The 16972-nt window shown below is 38.2% G+C and overlaps 1 protein-coding gene across 2 annotated transcripts in view; it reads left to right on the forward strand.

Moving 5' to 3' along the window:
• Positions 1 to 16736, forward strand: part of PAMR1 (peptidase domain containing associated with muscle regeneration 1) — a 58501-nt gene extending 41765 nt beyond the window's left edge. Inside the window, exons 7-12 of one of the 2 annotated variants that reach the window (XM_027642491.1) lie at positions 5734 to 5904; positions 8581 to 8793; positions 10383 to 10449; positions 12553 to 12785; positions 14087 to 14382; positions 15687 to 16736. In XM_027642491.1, the coding sequence (XP_027498292.1) occupies positions 5734 to 5904; positions 8581 to 8793; positions 10383 to 10449; positions 12553 to 12785; positions 14087 to 14382; positions 15687 to 16223 (1517 nt within the window). In that variant the 3' untranslated portion in view covers positions 16224 to 16736. The remainder of the gene's footprint in view (positions 1 to 5733; positions 5905 to 8580; positions 8794 to 10382; positions 10450 to 12552; positions 12786 to 14086; positions 14383 to 15686) is intronic. The other variant, XM_027642492.1, reaches the window with a different exon arrangement.
• The last annotated feature ends 236 nt before the right edge of the window (positions 16737 to 16972 follow it).

Raw genomic sequence — 16972 nt, forward strand, 5'->3', positions numbered from 1 at the left:
TGATTGAAAATATGCAACAAGATAAATTTCTTTTGCAGGAGCCATATTAAAAAGTTTTGTAAGCAACTTAAGAACAAAACTCCATAAAATTACAAGCTCTTGCACCTAATATTTCAGGGAGAGACAAAAAGAGAAATATAAACCTTTTATTAGTACCGGCAATGAGAAATGAGATTTATTTCAGGCATGCAATATATTATTGAAAGGTTGTGCAGAATTTAGAGATAATAAATGATATGTGTGAAGGGGAATATATATTATTTAACAAAGTGGGTGAGAGGAAGGCAGCAGAAAAAAATAGTGTTCATTTATTGAAGGGATCCTGGGACAAAAGCAAATGATAATTCCATCAGGCAGGATTTGAAGGACATTGAAGAGAGAAAAGTGTAGCTCAAGAGATCATCTAATTTATCTCACTGGTGATAAAATTAGCTTGAAAACTATTTCTAAATGGCACATAATTCAGATCTGAGGAATGTCTCTTACACATAATTTAAAAGGAAGAAGTATTTGCACTGTTATTATTAATAATGGAATATTTTACTTAAAAATTCAGGAACTTACTGTTCCTCTAGTCAAACTTTCCTCATATTGAGGAAAGTTATTTGAGAAATGTGGAGGCATTTTAATGTTTCATATGGTACAGAAATTGTTTTCTTTTTCCCAAGACACCAAATAAGAGGCAAGAAGCACAATAAGTTTTATCAGGAATGTGTGAGTTTGTGATATAGACACTTGAGGCAGCTCTGGTTTTTATTATCTGACAACTGGGCTGCCACAACTGAGCATTTCTGCCAGAGGCATGTGTAACCACCTTATCATATGTCTTCCTTCTTTGGCGTCTTATGTATGGAGCTGTATCAAGCCAAAACTCACCTCAAACCCTAAAGTGACAAGGGTTACCTATATGCCTGTAGAGTTTAATTGTAGAACTTCCCAGGAACAATGCTGTGTAGCAAAATATGGAAAAAATAAAACAAACAAACAGAACTATCTCCATTCATAATGCATTTGTTAGTGTCACCCTGTTCTCTCCAAAGTCTATTTTTTTTTATGCGGAGTTTCAATTTTCAAATGATGAGACTCATAATTTCCACTTACATCCTATTATGCTTTTCTAACATTTGTCAAGGAGACTTTTTCTTGAGTAAGAATTACCCTATTTTTCATTTTATCCTACCTGAATATACCTCTTTGTCTTCCCGTAAACATTTTAATGCATCCTTTCTGGTTTTAGCTTTTTGATTATTGCAGTTTTTAACTTTTCTATGACCAGGGTGGTCATTCTTAGCTCTTAGTCACTCTCAAGATTACATTTCCCTAACATTAATTTCACCTTTCCCTGAAACATCTCTCATTTTCCTATTGCTTTCTAGATATAAATTCACCAGAATCTTAATAGGTCTGATGACATCCCGGCAGGAGGAATGGGATCAGCCTGACCCTCATGGAGTCTCTGGGTTGCTCAGATATTTTTTGGCAGACCTTGAATGAATGTCTTTCATATTTGGCTGTCCATTGCCACGTCATAGTAGAATTTTGTAGACACCTGGTCCATATTCTGGGTTCCTAGTGGCTTTGGTCTGACAGGAAAGTTCAGGGATTGAGCCCTGCAACCTGAAATCCTGACGCTTTTAGTTCAGTTTTGGTAGGGCTGTCTCAAATTTACATTTTGGGGTAAGTATTGCTGAATTCATGGTACATTTTATGCATAATTCTGTCTGAAGTTCTCTACCTTGTCTTTTGCTTCTTCCTCTGTCTGCTTTGCAAAGCACATGGAAAAGTTAGGCAGTGACTGCTATTCAGAGGGCATTGCACTAACACTAGGGAAATTTGATAAGGCCTTTAGGTAGGATAAGATCTCTGGATGCCAGTTCTTTCTTTAACCACTGCTGTGTCATTGAGAAAAGTCCTCTCATGGGTTATCAAGACAGATTTTCCTACTCCTTTTTCTCTCGTTTTGCTATGGACAAGTAATGCTGTAGCAAAACAGAGGATAAATGACACATCTAAATTGCCTCAAAGGTAGGAAGCCAGAGTCACAGAGCAGTAGGAATGTTTTTTGATTGTTTGTTTCTTTGTTTTCCATGTGGAGCAGGGCAGTCTAATTAGTGGCCTAGGAATGGTTCAAGCTCATGGAGTGCTGCTGGAGAGCCCACCACCTGCTTCCCAAGGAGGTGCTGTCCAAGCAGCTTCCAGCCCTGTCTGTGCTATAGCAGTCAGGCTAGACCAGGCACAGGTATAGCTCGGGCTGGATACAAGGTGGGATGGGGATGGTTGTGGGTGAGTGAGGGCTATGAGGGGAATCCTACCCTCTCTGGACCGATACTCAGAAGTACTCAGTAGATGGCAGGATCAGCCCCATCCTGCCTAGGCAAGGGAATCTGAAATCAATCAAACACCTTAGAAACCTTAGAAACTGAAGAGAAGTGGGTCAGCTCAGGTGGTTGGATTTTATGGCTAATATGTATCCAAAGGGTAAGGGCAAAGATAGGTATGAATGACATTTACAAAATGTTCTTTCCTTTTTTTTTGACTTCTGAGAAATGTCTGTTGGAGAATTGGATGTAGTCTTACACCAGAAGAGAATGTTGAAAGACTTCAGTAAAATATCTCAAACAAAGGAGGCTGTCCTAAAATTCAGTGGAATACACTGCACATTCTGAAAGATATAAGAACCAGTCAAAATCACAGTCTTGATGGGAAGCTACCCACAAAAAGATAAGATGAACTTGGATGAAGCACACGGGCTAGGATTCCCTTCATAATAACTGTTCAAAACTCCATTGTCTGTAAAGGGAAAAGGTGCAGAAGAGATGCCTGAAGCGTACTACATGAAAGGGATAAAAGGCAAGTCAAACTGAAGAGGAAAAAAAACTATAGAGCTCAAACCAAAGCAGTAGAAGCAAGTACTAGAGTAACTATATGAATCTTTCAGGCTAGATAATATCACTGAAAACAGAGAGCTCAGCTGTGGTACTGAAATGCAGAGAACACCCCAAGATTCAAAACCACATTTAACTCGTAGAGAGAACAAAGGAACTTAACAAGATTATCTGAACTTAACAAAATAAATGGAGTGGCTGTGCCTCTAGTGGCAAATTTTAAAGAAAAGGACAGAAGATGAGGGAAGACCCTATGTTACAAGAGAATGGACAAGCAGTAGCTAAAGGCATGGGTATGAAAAGGGACACATCTATTAATAATACTAAGCTGTTTTGCCATCAGAGAAACCCTGCAGTGGCTCTGTAACATAAGTGGCTATGAGCTAATGCTTGTGACATCCCTATGATGAAAGGGGTGCTCTCATTTGTCAGATACAGCAGATGAAGCAACCTACCTATGACCACAGTTTTTTAGCTATGATTAGATCTCCTGACCTTCTGCCTCCATATCCTCTGTTCTAGGCCATAGTTCAGTACTAAATTAACCTGTGTAGGAAACACTGAATTTACATAATAAATTAAACCAGAGCTGTTCCAGCTGGCTCACATGTGCACAGAGAATCTAAAGAAAGTGTGACAACAGAACAAATCAAAAGGACTAGAAATGAAATAGCTTAATGAGTTAGGAGACTGAACAAGAACAGATACTTATAAGTAAGTAAGTGTAGCTTTGTGAAAATTTTCCAGGATGGATCTAGAACACAAAAGTTGTTCTGCAGAGTTGAACTGGACCACATGCAAAACAGAAAACCTGTATTTATGATGATAAAATAGAACTCTGAGTGATGAAACAGATGTTTCATCTAATTTTTCATTTGACAAGCTCAGGGTGACTTTACATTGAAAGAGAGAAAGATAAATGCAGGGAAATGGATTGCTGCACAGAGAAAGATATGGAGGGAGTGACTGGGAACACAAAGATCATGACTGTAAAGATAAGTGTTCTGAGAATTTAAAACACCTAGAAAATCTGTGTTCCTATTATTTCCCTTTCATTTATCTATGTGCTTGTGTATACACATATCCACCTATATGCATGTATATGTGTCTGTATTTTACATGAGAAATGTCAAGGGCTAGAAATAAATTCTGTTGAATTTTTATCATTATTCTTTTGACAATGATACTGATGCCAAACACTTGGAGCCAAGAGGAAATGCTGAGCTCCCCTAACGGGATGTGTTTTCATTAGGAGCACTGAGTCCAGGCCCTTCTCTAATGCTTAAACATTAGACAGTTTTTCTTGCCAAGACTTGTGCTCACTAGTGCACAAATGATTCTTCCAATTCATTATTTGATGTCTTCCTTATGTGAATATTTGAATGGTCCACAATCCACATAAACAGATGTATTTATGTGTGCTCTGTGTAAGGATTACAGGGCAGAGGCCTTAGAAAAGTTTTTTCTCTGAAAGTGTAAGGATTGAAATTTGGCTTCAGGTTAGCAAGCAATTAGCTATGAGGCAAATCAGAAAAAAATCAAATTCTAAAAGCATAAAGTAGGGATTGATCTCTTTAGCATTCATCTGTGTATCTTTAGTGGAGTATTACAGGTCCCAGGTAAAAAACCTATATGCCTATCTAAGTTTTGCACTGAATCCTTTCTCATGCAGTTTTTCACAATGAATGGCCCAGGCAAAGAGAGACAAAGAGATGGATAACTGTGTGTATAATAAACCATGTGTTTCCTACATTGCTGTGAATTCTATCTACAGAAATACACATATGTAATTTCTACATACAGGAAATTGGTTTTTAAAAGTGACTTGGAGAAAGTTAAAAGGGCATGGACATTCTCTGTCTCTATAACAAAGAAATTACAGCATCAAATAAAATTATCAGGTGTCAGGCTAGAAACAAAACTAAAGAAGGCAGTGCATTTTTCACACAGCCCTTAATCTGTAGAACTCATTCCTACAAGATATTGTGGGCACCAAGTATGTAGCTGAGTTTAGAAAACACTAAGACAAATAAATGTTAAAAAAATATCATCAGGGTATGTTATACCAAAAATACCATTTTAGTTCTTCTAGACCTTGAGCTTCAGACTTCTGAATGCTGACAGAATATGCCAGGAAAGTATCCTATATGCTTGTTCTGTTTTTATATTCCTTCAAATCTACTCTTTACCACAAGTGGACAGGTTTCTGTGCTGGGTGGACTTTTGTTCTGATTTAGTATGGTTGGTTTGATGCTGTCAGAGAAATCTTGCTTATGATGCCTAATCTAATATTTAGTACTTGCAGTAGTTATATAGACCATCATCTGTATTTCCCCAATAGAGTGAACCCTGTAGAAAGGGTAAATATTCCAGTTTAGTAAATATCAAGGTTCCTTTTTAATGTAATTATGCTAATGTTTGGTCTATACAAATAATGATGCTTTAATATTTCAGTGATGTTATCTGCAAATCTATATAAAAATGTAAAGAATTTGAAAGGACCTAAATTTTTTCTTGACCAGGCATAGTAGTTCATTCAAAACCACTTTTAAGATAGAAAGTGCTTCAAGTACTAATATTTTGAAAAAATGATCCCTAATGATTCAAACACATGCACATGATCACGTCACACTTCTGAGCAATCCCATTGAAACTAATGGATCTATATAGGCTTTGAAAAGTGACATATATATGTGACATATATATAAAGATCAACATATACCAGGTTTTTAATTTTTACTCCTGTGTCCATTTTAATTGGTTTTTCAATGTTCTAAATATAGAATCATCCTAACACAGTCCTGTTTTTGTAATAAAGTGGATTTTTTTGAAATATCTGAACTGTCAGTGGTGATGTGTAGGACTCCAGGTGCTCCCGCTCATGGTATTGTGGAAGGAGATGACTTTAAATACGGGGCCCAGGTTTACTTCAAGTGCAACGCAGGTTACAGCTTAAAAGGCAGCCGTGTTGCCTACTGTCAGCTTGATGGGATTTGGTCATCACATCATCCTGAATGTGGTAAGGTCATTTTAAGTTTTAATTCTTATGAAATACTTTGGCCAATGTATGCCCATGAAACTAGACTATTCAAATCTCACTTGAAATTTGGTAGATCTGTGACTTAACATGTTCTTTTGTCTTCCTGTCTTTAAGAAGCAGTAGGAATTTTTATTTTACTCTACTGGAACCCAAGCCTGCAAGACTTTCTTACATAAAGGTCTGACTGAAACATCAATTGACTGAAAACTAATATCCTCAAAGACTTTAGGCATATATCCTTTTTATACACAGATTGAAAATGTCTAGGACCAAAGCCAAGTGAGGGACACTATGTAACAATGAGTAGTTATTTCCATTATTATGTATCCCTGACACCTTCTCTGCAGAAATCTGGTGCGCTCTGCGGAGGTCACTAGGGGCTTACTCTGTGAAGGCTAGACCCTTATTTCAACAGAATTCCCATCCTAGAGAAAAATGGATAAAAAAGAAACTTCCATTCATTCTGACTGTGCAAGATGGCATGCCTACCTTTCACATTGATATAGCTATGAAATTCCAAGCCCCTTCTTCTCATCCAAAGAGGCTTTTAATTTTTCTTTAGTTGATTTGTATGGCACAATTTCATTTCCATATTCCAAAATAATTTGTATCAATTGAAAAAATGCTTTTACAAGTGTGTTATGTCAAACAATGTAAATTTGGGGGGGAAGTGTTGGAAAAGATCTGTATACAAGTTCATCTGAAAGAGCAAGCACTAAGCATTCTTCCATCTAGAGAGAATGTCTCCAGTTGCAGTGAATGTAATGTCAGGATCATGCTAAGTCCCTGCTGCATAATGTTCCTGGCTAAAGATCTATAGAAAGATCTGTCTCTAGACTTGGCTGTTACTGAAGTGCTAGGCGATGTAATTTGGGTTTCTCCTTCCCAGATGTTTTCTCTTTGTTTTTAATCTATCAAAAAGGTCATAAACCTGAGCTTAGGGAAGAAGACAATTACTTTTCAAATTACTGAAATAAGAGAAGGTCTTAACTGACCTATTTGGTCAAGCTTTTGGTACATTTGGAAACATGTACTCCACTCATCAAATGATGCCTCTAGGCTAGCCATCAGTGCAGAAAGCAACTTGCAAATAAAGCATTATACTGTGGTGGATTCCCTGTAGTCTTTAGCTTCTATCAAGTTACCATTCACTTTCAGTTCACAAGTGAGAGAGCCTGTGAGGTACAAAGAAGGAAAAGGGAGCCAAATTAAAAGGAGACAGGGCTCTGCTTTTCCTTTTCTCCTGGTTGAGAGGAAGTTCAGACATCCTCATTGTTTACTGAATAGGACTTGTGGAAAAGTATTTAGGTACATATATAGCTTTGAGCATGTACTAAAACCCATAAAGAAAGCACAGAAATGTATGCTTAGCTTGAATTTACTCAATGTTAAAAGCATATGCTCTTCATTAGACTTGCATTGTTAGGGTTACCTGTGTGTTTAGATGCTTTGCTGAGTTGGGCTTTGTCTGGTGGCATGAGGATATGGGGACAGGACAAGGCCATACCTTTGCGCTGTAATTGTGTTGATTTCAAAGTGATTTAAATAAATGTCTAAGTGCTTTGTTATATGTTGGTGCTTTTGTGAAATGAGGCTCAGCAGGCAGCTAAGTCTGAAGCAATGATATGAAAAGGTCCGTTCAGGTCAGTTGATCTGTCTCAGTCTTCGGCCCTCTGTAAGCAGAGCAGCACCAACACCAGCTGTCTAAACTGGATGTTTGCTGGTTATCATGCAAGGAGACATCAGACAGATGAATTAAACAGAATTGCACGTTACTGTCGTCCTGACAAGAAAACTGAGATGAAATCCAAAGGGAAAAAATAGTACCTTGTCACATGCTAAATAGAAAGAGCAGAGTTAAAAATACAGGGGAAAACATCTACTGGCATCAAATAGTCAATCCAGATTTAGGCCAAAAAATTAAGTTTATTGAGAGAAAAAAACCCAAACCCAAACCCAACAAGAATTAAAAAGAAGGGGAAAATACTGGGAAGGAGGAAGTAAAAGAGGTTTTATAGACAGAACATAGCATGAGTAGGCTTTCCATATTTACTTTTTAGTATCAATAAATACATATATATATTTTCTTTCAATTCCCATATTTCCCTGGATTATTGAGCTCTCTCTCAGTGCTAAGAAAACAAAATGCATACATTTGCATGCATGCAAACATAAAAGTAAAATGAAGTAGTCTAGTTTTATTATCCAAGTCCAGTGAAATATTGAATGTACAGAAGAGGGAAATGAATGACAAGGGCCTATTTCCTGCAAATAGTTTAAGTATAGCCTTTTATGTTATTGAAGTAGCCTTGTTAATATTAGTGGGATATTAGCATCATGTAAAGTCAAGGTTCTTTTTCAGTATTGTCAGCTACTTCTTATGGGTTTAACAATTTGAGAATTTTTAACAATTAAGAATCTTATCCTTTCGTGAAGACTAAAGTATGTACTATAAACAGACATCTCTATATTATAATTTCTTCTTTAATATTTGATATTTTCAAAGACAGCGATCCCAGAAGGGTCTTGAAAAGGCATCTTTAATAAACTGTAGACTGTTTAGTAACATGAGAATGAAATGCCAAGCAATTTGATGGGTGAAAATAACGTAGTGAACGTGATAAAATGGTTACTATCTTTTTCCCCTATCATTAGTTCTAGATGAAAAAAACTGCTCAGATCCTGGTGGCCCACTCAATGGCTACAGAAGAGTAGTAGAAGACACTGGGCTCTTGAATGGACGCTATGCAAAAATTGGCACAGTCATTGCTTTCTTTTGTAACAACTCATATGTTCTTAGTGGGAATGAACAGAGGACCTGCCAAGACGATGGAGAATGGTCAGGGAAGCAACCAATCTGCATAAAAGGTAGTTTACAAACTTTTTTACCACAACTCACACAAACTGCTATGGTTTTACTGGATTTTGTTTAATATAATTTGCACTCACCAAACAATCATTTTTCTAAGAATAAGATGTCTGACTGGTACCTGATACTGAGATAGGTAGTTTGTGAGCCCTACTGGCTGCTATACTCAGACAGAGAAGATGCAAATGATTCCAGAAGATTCCATCTTTAAACAGGGAAAGGAATGTTCCCTAAAACCCTTATTACCCCTATTCTAGGATCAAATTTGCATAAGATCAAAATCAAAGAAAATCAGCAGGGAATTGAAATAGAATGAAATGATTGTCTCATGAGACAGTTGACAACAATCAGTTGCTGTCATAGGGAACAACTCTCCTCTCACAATCCTTTTAAGACAATGGGACCAGTCATGAGTGTAAAAGGCCAAGGCTGTAGATTACCTTGAAGATTTGGTTCAGAAAACCACTTGAGGACATCCTTAAACTATCTGTATTCATTAAAGCACTGAATCACACCTTTAAATCCTTTGCTAGAAAGGGAATTATGCTATTGACCTGGAGCTATTATAACTGTTTATAATCCATGAATGAATGAATGAATGAATCAATGAATCAATGAATTTGGGCTGTGGAACTCCCAAATTCATTTTATCAAAGCAATCGTTTGACACATATTTTAATGGATTTTTTGAAAATTGAAATAATGATAATATAAGGAAATACATCTGTCTCCTGGGGAATTTGCTTTATTCTGTTATTTTAGATGAAAATATTCACCCCCTGAAGAGTATAATCATCTGTAAAAAGCATCTTTATTCATGTTTACTGTGATAGTGACATAACGGTTAACATAAGAACTAGATATTGTTAAATCACACAGAATACAGGTGTCCAGGCATACAGATAAAATCCATCCTGCAAGGTTTCTTTTCTTCCACTCTGTGCAGTAGCAGGGAGACCCTGGCAGAGTTATTTGAACTGATAAACCTGAATATTTTATCTTATTCTAAAAGTAAACAAATACAAAACTAGAAATCCTGAATCTCCCTTCTGTTATTTTATGCCTGTTCAGGTAACTCTGAGGTGTTCCCCTGAATCAGAGTCTCCAGTTCCTTCCATGAGTACACAGACTCTTAGAAGTCCGTAACATCCTGCCACCTTTCTCTGTATGCTGAGTCACTGGGATTAGCTGTGTGGGGCTACACAGATAGAAATTAAGTATTTTTGTGTATAATTCCATTGTTTCTAAAGTTTGCTCAGATACAAACCCATCAGCCGTAGTGGTGTAAATCTGGCATTCAGACACACTGATGGAAAAATCCTCCTCCATGTCTGAAAGTGCCAGTGCAGAAGGTGTTCCGTAGCTTCCGCTGTTGTAAATGGGACAGATCTTGCGAACTGTGGAGAAGTATTCTTCCAAGGCTCTAGGTTTTAGGGTCTGTCTTTATTTTAATGCACGTAATTTAACTGCCTCTTTTCTTAATCCAGTCCACTATAGCTAGTGAGAGGAAAGGTTGGAAATGTGCATGAACCATAGCACTTGAGCTGTGAATGTGAAAAAGTACTGTGCAACATTATATTTTTTCTAGCCTGCAGAGAGCCAAAGATCTCTGACCTGGTGAGACAGAAAGTGCTTCCAATGCAGGTTCAGTCAAGGTGAGAATGCAATATGTCAACTACAGTTTAAAGAAAAAATGTGATTTCTTTTTCCTTCCTCTCCTTTTCACTCTGTGTATTTAGCCTGCCTGAGCAGCGATTCCTACAAATGCACTGATAACCAAGCAATGAGGGCTGCTGGGAGGGGAGGTCTGATTAAGCACAGGTTGAAGCTGCTGGAGGCAGCCAGGAAGAAATGCACAGAGATGTGCAAACTACAGGGTGATGCTGGAATTCTGCTTTCAAGCTTGTGACAGACACAAGAACAGTCTGAGAACAGTTCCTTGGGCTAATGGTGTGTGTTAAAATATGAACATGTGCCGTCTTAGTGAAAAAATGTGCAGAGAGAGCAAAAGGAGAGCAGGGAACAATGTAATGTAATCTGCAGTGTAATCTGCTCCCAGTAAGTTTCGCCATCCAAAGCAATATGAGATTGAGTTGAGTGTGGGCAAGAGGGAGAGGAGGAAGTAGAGTAGGAAGGGAGGAAGAAATGAAAGATCAAAACCTTCCTGGGCTTACTCTTCTGATGATTTCCTGAAATAAACCCAACCTGAATTAGTTATGTTCAGGTTCATTTTTGTCCAAGTAGTAATTTCTCATTTCAGGGTTATTTTTGCAGTACATGACTCATTTAATTTTAGATGCAGTGCAAGAGCTGTCCTCATCTTTGGACTTAAGAACAGTCATATCGGGTCAGAATAAAGGTCCAACTCAAGCCATATCCTGTCTCTGGCAACAGCCAGTAGTAGATACCTAGAGAAGGTTTTAGGAACAAGGCAAGCATGCACTTCCCAAGCACTCTCCCACTCTCCAGGTCTGTGATGTATGACTGTAGAGATGTCCCTGAGAGGCCAACATGAGGCTTTAGTAGCCACTAGGAGATTTTTCTTGCTTAAATTTCTCAATTCACTTGAATACAGGTCTTTTTATGCTAAATGTTTCAGATATTAACACCAGCTGTGTGAGGGCACATACATGCCCCCACATCTACAAGATGCCATGAGATGATGCCATCTCATGTTTTTGGGCTATTTTTAATCCCCTGAAGTAGAATCTCCATTTCATAGGTCAATAGTGAGACAAAGTCTGGATTGTGCAATATTGCAAGTCATATGTGAGTTTGGAATGGGACCCTGGCAGTCTAAGCATGACCACAGCAGCTCTCATCCTCCTGCCAAAATACAAGAAACTTGCCATTGCTCTTGTTCTTAGTAATTTTACTTTCCTGTTAAGTATTGTCTCACAGAGTGGGTATGATGGAGGTGTCTGTCTCTCTGTGATAAAAATGGAATTGTCATGAGAAAAAGAAAAATTATGTCTTTTCTGGATGCAGGCAGTACCAGATATCTCAAGGGAAACTAATTTCCTGCTGAATTTTTCAGACATAAATAGGTTTTTTTGGATATGGGCTTTTAAGCATTAGAACAAGGGACATATTCTAAGGGATAAAAATTTAAGTATGACTGTAGTCAAGCTTATGGATCATATCTAGGCTGGTGCATATATTTACTTTTAATTATTATGCTATGTTTCAGCTAATCAGTACAATTTCTAAATGGAAGCTTAGCGATTATGAAATTATGAAATCTCTGTGGTGAGGCAATTATCTCCATTAATTGCTAAACCAAGCAACTTTACCAACATGATTTAATCGGAGTCAATTCCTAATACTGCCTATTAGAAAGTTCACTAGAGAAAAGATGTGCCTAACTCCTGCCTAGTGAGAATTAATTACAGCAATTACTTCAGGTGTAATTTCTTTATTTAAAAATGGTATCTCAGCCCTTTTGTGAATGGCAAAAACTGTTCCACATTCAGAGACAACTGATTGCAATTCAGAAACTGTAAAATGAAAAAAAAGAGAGACACAAAGAGAAAATGTATAAACATATGTGTATTTATACATGTGTATATATATATATATATATATATATGTAAATGAGAGCATTGCTAAACTCTGTTGGAATGATATTTTTGCCTTATTCTTTCACAAGCAAACTTCATATGCTTTTTAAATGATACTTAACACAACTGGTGATAAAGTTACGGTAATGATTGCTTTTATAATATTACAATTATTGTGTTCTTTGTGCCTTGAAACAGAGAAACACCTTTGCATCAACTTTACTCTTCTGCATTCAGCAAGCAAAAGCTTCAAATCTATCCAACCAAGAAGCCAGCACTGCCATTTGGAGAACTGCCCCCAGGGTACCAGCACCTGCACACTCAGCTCCAGTATGAATGCGTTTCTCCTTTCTACCGCCGCCTGGGTAGCAGCAGGAGGACTTGTCTGAAGACAGGAAAATGGAGTGGGAGAGCCCCTGTGTGTATTCCAAGTGAGTCTCCAAGGGAAAAAAAAAATGCACATATCACTTGGGTGGATGAGGGAACATAATGTGTATTCATCTTAGATATTTAGGGAGTCCCAGAAGTGTAGGCTGCCTATGCTTCCAGCTGGGAGAAAGAAGCGATAAAGCTTGAAGGGTATATGTGTCATTTCATCCACCAGTAGAACTTGTGCAGTTGATGGTAAAGTGATCTTTCAGTACTGTAATTTACCATTAATTTCTACCCTTTCATTGAGCAAAAGGTGTACTGAGTTTTTCTCCTGATTCGAAAACACTTTCCTTTATACTTTGGCACACAGCTGACACCACCATCAAACTTTAAGCAATAAAGTGGAGAGTCGGCAATTTTAAAGAGGCTCTTCCTTTAACAAACTCTGCTAAGGAAGGGTTCATATTGTGAACTCTAAGTCCAGATAAAATCTTATCCAGAACTACTGAACAAAGTAAGTTAGGGTAGGAACATCAGAAGATTTGGTAAAACCCAGTATTGTGAAAAGTAGATCTTAACAACAAACAAATTTTTATTGTTCTTGTTTGTGGTTTTACTTTGAGATCATATCATGTATTTTGAAAAGTATTGCATTCAATGTTTTTCACTATGGACATGCCCACACTACATCCCAGGAAAAACAGTGTCCTAAGGGACACTAAAAAATGCAACCATATGATGTAACTCTTTCACTGGAAATAAACATTTTCTAATACAGGGGATTTTACTCCAGGTCTGACCCTGGGTAACATAATTCTAGAACAAGGCAGAGCTTTTTCTTTTCCCCAGGATGACATGCATTTGCTTCAACATTCTTGTTGCAAGACAAGTCTGTTCTCATAGGCATGAATTCACCTGTGCAAAGATTAGTGTCAGTAGAGGCCTCACAAGTACTTTGTGACTGCCTAGGGTGAGTTTTAGTGCAATGCTGGCTTTATGGTGTTTTATGATAAACAAGAATCAGGGATGTTCTTTGCATTTCTTTATGCAGTCATCTCATTATAATGCAGCTCGATAAGGCTGTTGTGAAAATTCACCTGCTCAAGTGCTAAATCCATATTCCTACTTTATTCAGGAATTCAGAGAATAATGGAAAATTTGATTTATTTTTTTTTAAAGCTATGTAAAATACTCCTATAATTTTGCAGGTCAGATATAGAAGTTAATTAGACAACTGTCCGTCATGCTAGTCGTTGCAGTTTAGTTTCTTTTGGCACATCCTAAGAAGGAATCAAGAGTAACATTCAGATTCTTTGGCGGGGAAAAGGTGTTACTTAACTTTTGTTTCATGTTTCCTCAGTCTGTGGAAAGGCAGAAAACATCACACTTCAGAAGATAATGACCTCTACCAGGTGGCCCTGGCAAGCAGCAATCTATCGCACGGCCAACGGGGTGAAGGAGAACAGCCTGCGGAAAGGGGCCTGGATCCTCATCTGCAGCGGGGCCCTGGTGAATGAGCGCACAGTGGTGGTGGCAGCTCACTGTGTCACCGACCTGGGCAAGACCATCGTGCTCAAGACAGCAGAGCTCAAGGTGGTTCTGGGGAAATTCTACAGAGATGATGACAGGGATGAAAAGACCATCCAGAACCTGCGGGTGAGTAAGTCTGATGGGAGTGGAAAATGATGAGTACAGATAGATACTGATCCCACCTGTCTTGTACGGGGAGAAAAAGTTTACACTTCGAGCAATGTAACTCTTTTACATGCTGTTCTTCAAAATGCATATCTAGAGAGGCAACTGACTGAACAGCCATGGCACAGGAAGGGCACATGCTGTAGTTCATTAAATTCCTCAGTGCTGTCCAATTCACACATCCACCCTCTAACAGAGAACATGAGGAAAATAGCTCAGGTTCTGTGAGCCATAATGTCCTGAGTGATGTTGCCACAAAAAAAAAGGAGAGGAGATGCCAACTACTGTCAAAATTGATTAGCATAATTTATGAGGGAAACACTTGTGCTCTAGATCATGGTTTGATGCCATGAGCACATTTCACTCCTCACCCCAAGGCTGTATAGCTCTAAACTCAAAAGAAGTTTATATCTGACTTCAGCTCCAAAAATAGCACCTTGGGCTCATGTAGTGGTTTACTTTTTTGATGTAGAACTAGAAAGGCTGAATTTAAAATGAGGAGAAACACAGCAACTTTGGGAATATGTGTCTCTTTTGTGTGTGTGTATGTGTGTGTGTATATGAGTTAATTAATAGATGTTATCCAAGAAATCATAATTAACTTGATTCTTTCTCCCCTGCCCCCCTTTTTAGCTTCAGTTTCTTTCTCTAATCCCAGCTTTTTCATACTTTTCCTGTAAGAATATATATATATTTTTTTTTTTTTTTTACAGTATTTCCTTATAGGAACCCTGTCTGTTCTTGTAGCATTTCATTAAGGAAATGAGCAGTAAAGGTTTGGCCCCAATATTATGTAACATATTACTATATCCTTTTTTGGTGGGAAGATAGTTGAATTTCAGTAAGGTAGCATTTTAATTCAAAGCCCCCCCTCCATCCAAAATCTACAGGCTGAAGGTGACATGGCAGGTAAAACCTTTTTAGTAAACAGTGGAAAAACTTGAACTGCATGTTAACTCCCCATTTTGCTGAAACTGTCCTTGACTGCTTTTGATTAAGAAGTGTCTCATGCAATAAAAACTGTCCTGAAATCCAAGCCAAAGGAAAAAAAAAAAAACAAGTCAGAAGATGCTCAGTCTCTGCATGTTTCTCATTTGAGTGAACACCATAGTGAAAGAACAGCATAGGTGAGGGCAGAGGAGAAGCAGGGATAGAGGAGAAGTATGCAAAATAAACTAACATGTATTTTAGTAGTATGGAAAGAGTGCTGCTGACTTGCCATTCCTGTTAACTCTACAATTCTTCCGATTCTGTTTCCTCCCCAGATTTCTGCCATCATAGTGCATCCCAATTATGACCCTATATTACTTGATTCTGATATAGCTATCATAAAACTCCTGGACAAAGCCAGAATCAGCAGTCGTGTTCAACCCATTTGCTTGTCATCTACTCACGACTTGACGACATCCACAGAGGATTTAAAGATAATGGTTACTGGTTGGAAGGTATTGGCTGACATTAAAGATCCCGGATACAAGAATGACACAATCCGCATGGGAGCTGTTCAGATGGTGGATTCACTGTTGTGTGAGCAACAGTATGAGGATAATGGCATACAAGTCAGCATCACTGATAGTATGTTCTGTGCCAAACAAGACCACACAGCCTTTTCTAATATCTGCCCTGCTGAGACTGGTGGGATTGCAGCCATAACTCTGCCAGGAAAAGCATCTTCTGAGCTAAGGTGGCACCTGATGGGATTAGTGAGCTGGGGTTATGATAAAACTTGCAGCCTAGGACTCTACAGTGGCTACACCAAAGCTCTTCCCTTCAAAGACTGGATTGAGAGGAACATGAAATAAAAATCTGTGTCTGGAAATGGCATTTTATAATATAATATCTCTCTCAGTCTCTGCTGTTTTAGGCTTCTCATCCCAGTGGTGAGACACATTTGGGATAAGGTTAAGGTAGACAGCCTGGTAAGTTGTCCTAGGATCAGATACTTCATCAGGCTACTTTTACTTAACCCAGGACAGAGGGTCTTAGTGCATGAGAAGTTTTGCTATATTTGGTCTTTCTCCCCTGGTGGGAGGACAATGCTCCTGAGTCTGACATACAGAAACAGGACAGTAAACTCTGTCTGAAATTAATCTGTAGTGTGGAGTCCCCTAGAGAAATTGAGGGTGAGCCTCTCCCAAAGATCTATGTGACTGAGTGGATTAAGAGTCTAGAAAGAGTAGCCTGAATTCATTAAGATGGATGAGCTTGTTAGGGTATGTGCTGTCTGTATTGCCATTACAATGTAATCTTTTTCCCTCCCAAGTACATTACACATTTAAATAAACCATGGTTTGTTTTTTTAACCTACATACTCATGTCTGACATTGTTTAGATTCATTGTTGCTTTGTCTGTGTCACACTCTAGGAACTCTCTACTTCCCCTTCTGTTTGCACGTGACTCTCACTTGGGACACTTCAGGACTCTAAAAGGCAGAATTAGCAAAAAATTCAATGACAATATAAATAACAAGATTCTTTTTTTCTTAATAGATCCAGTGCTGCTATTGTACATGAGCCACTACAATGAAATGTACAGGGGAGTTCTCTTCCA

The sequence above is a fragment of the Corapipo altera genome, unplaced genomic scaffold, assembly GCF_003945725.1.
Source record: "Corapipo altera isolate COAL_440 unplaced genomic scaffold, ASM394572v1 23b, whole genome shotgun sequence".
NCBI classification, from domain to species: domain Eukaryota; kingdom Metazoa; phylum Chordata; class Aves; order Passeriformes; family Pipridae; genus Corapipo; species Corapipo altera.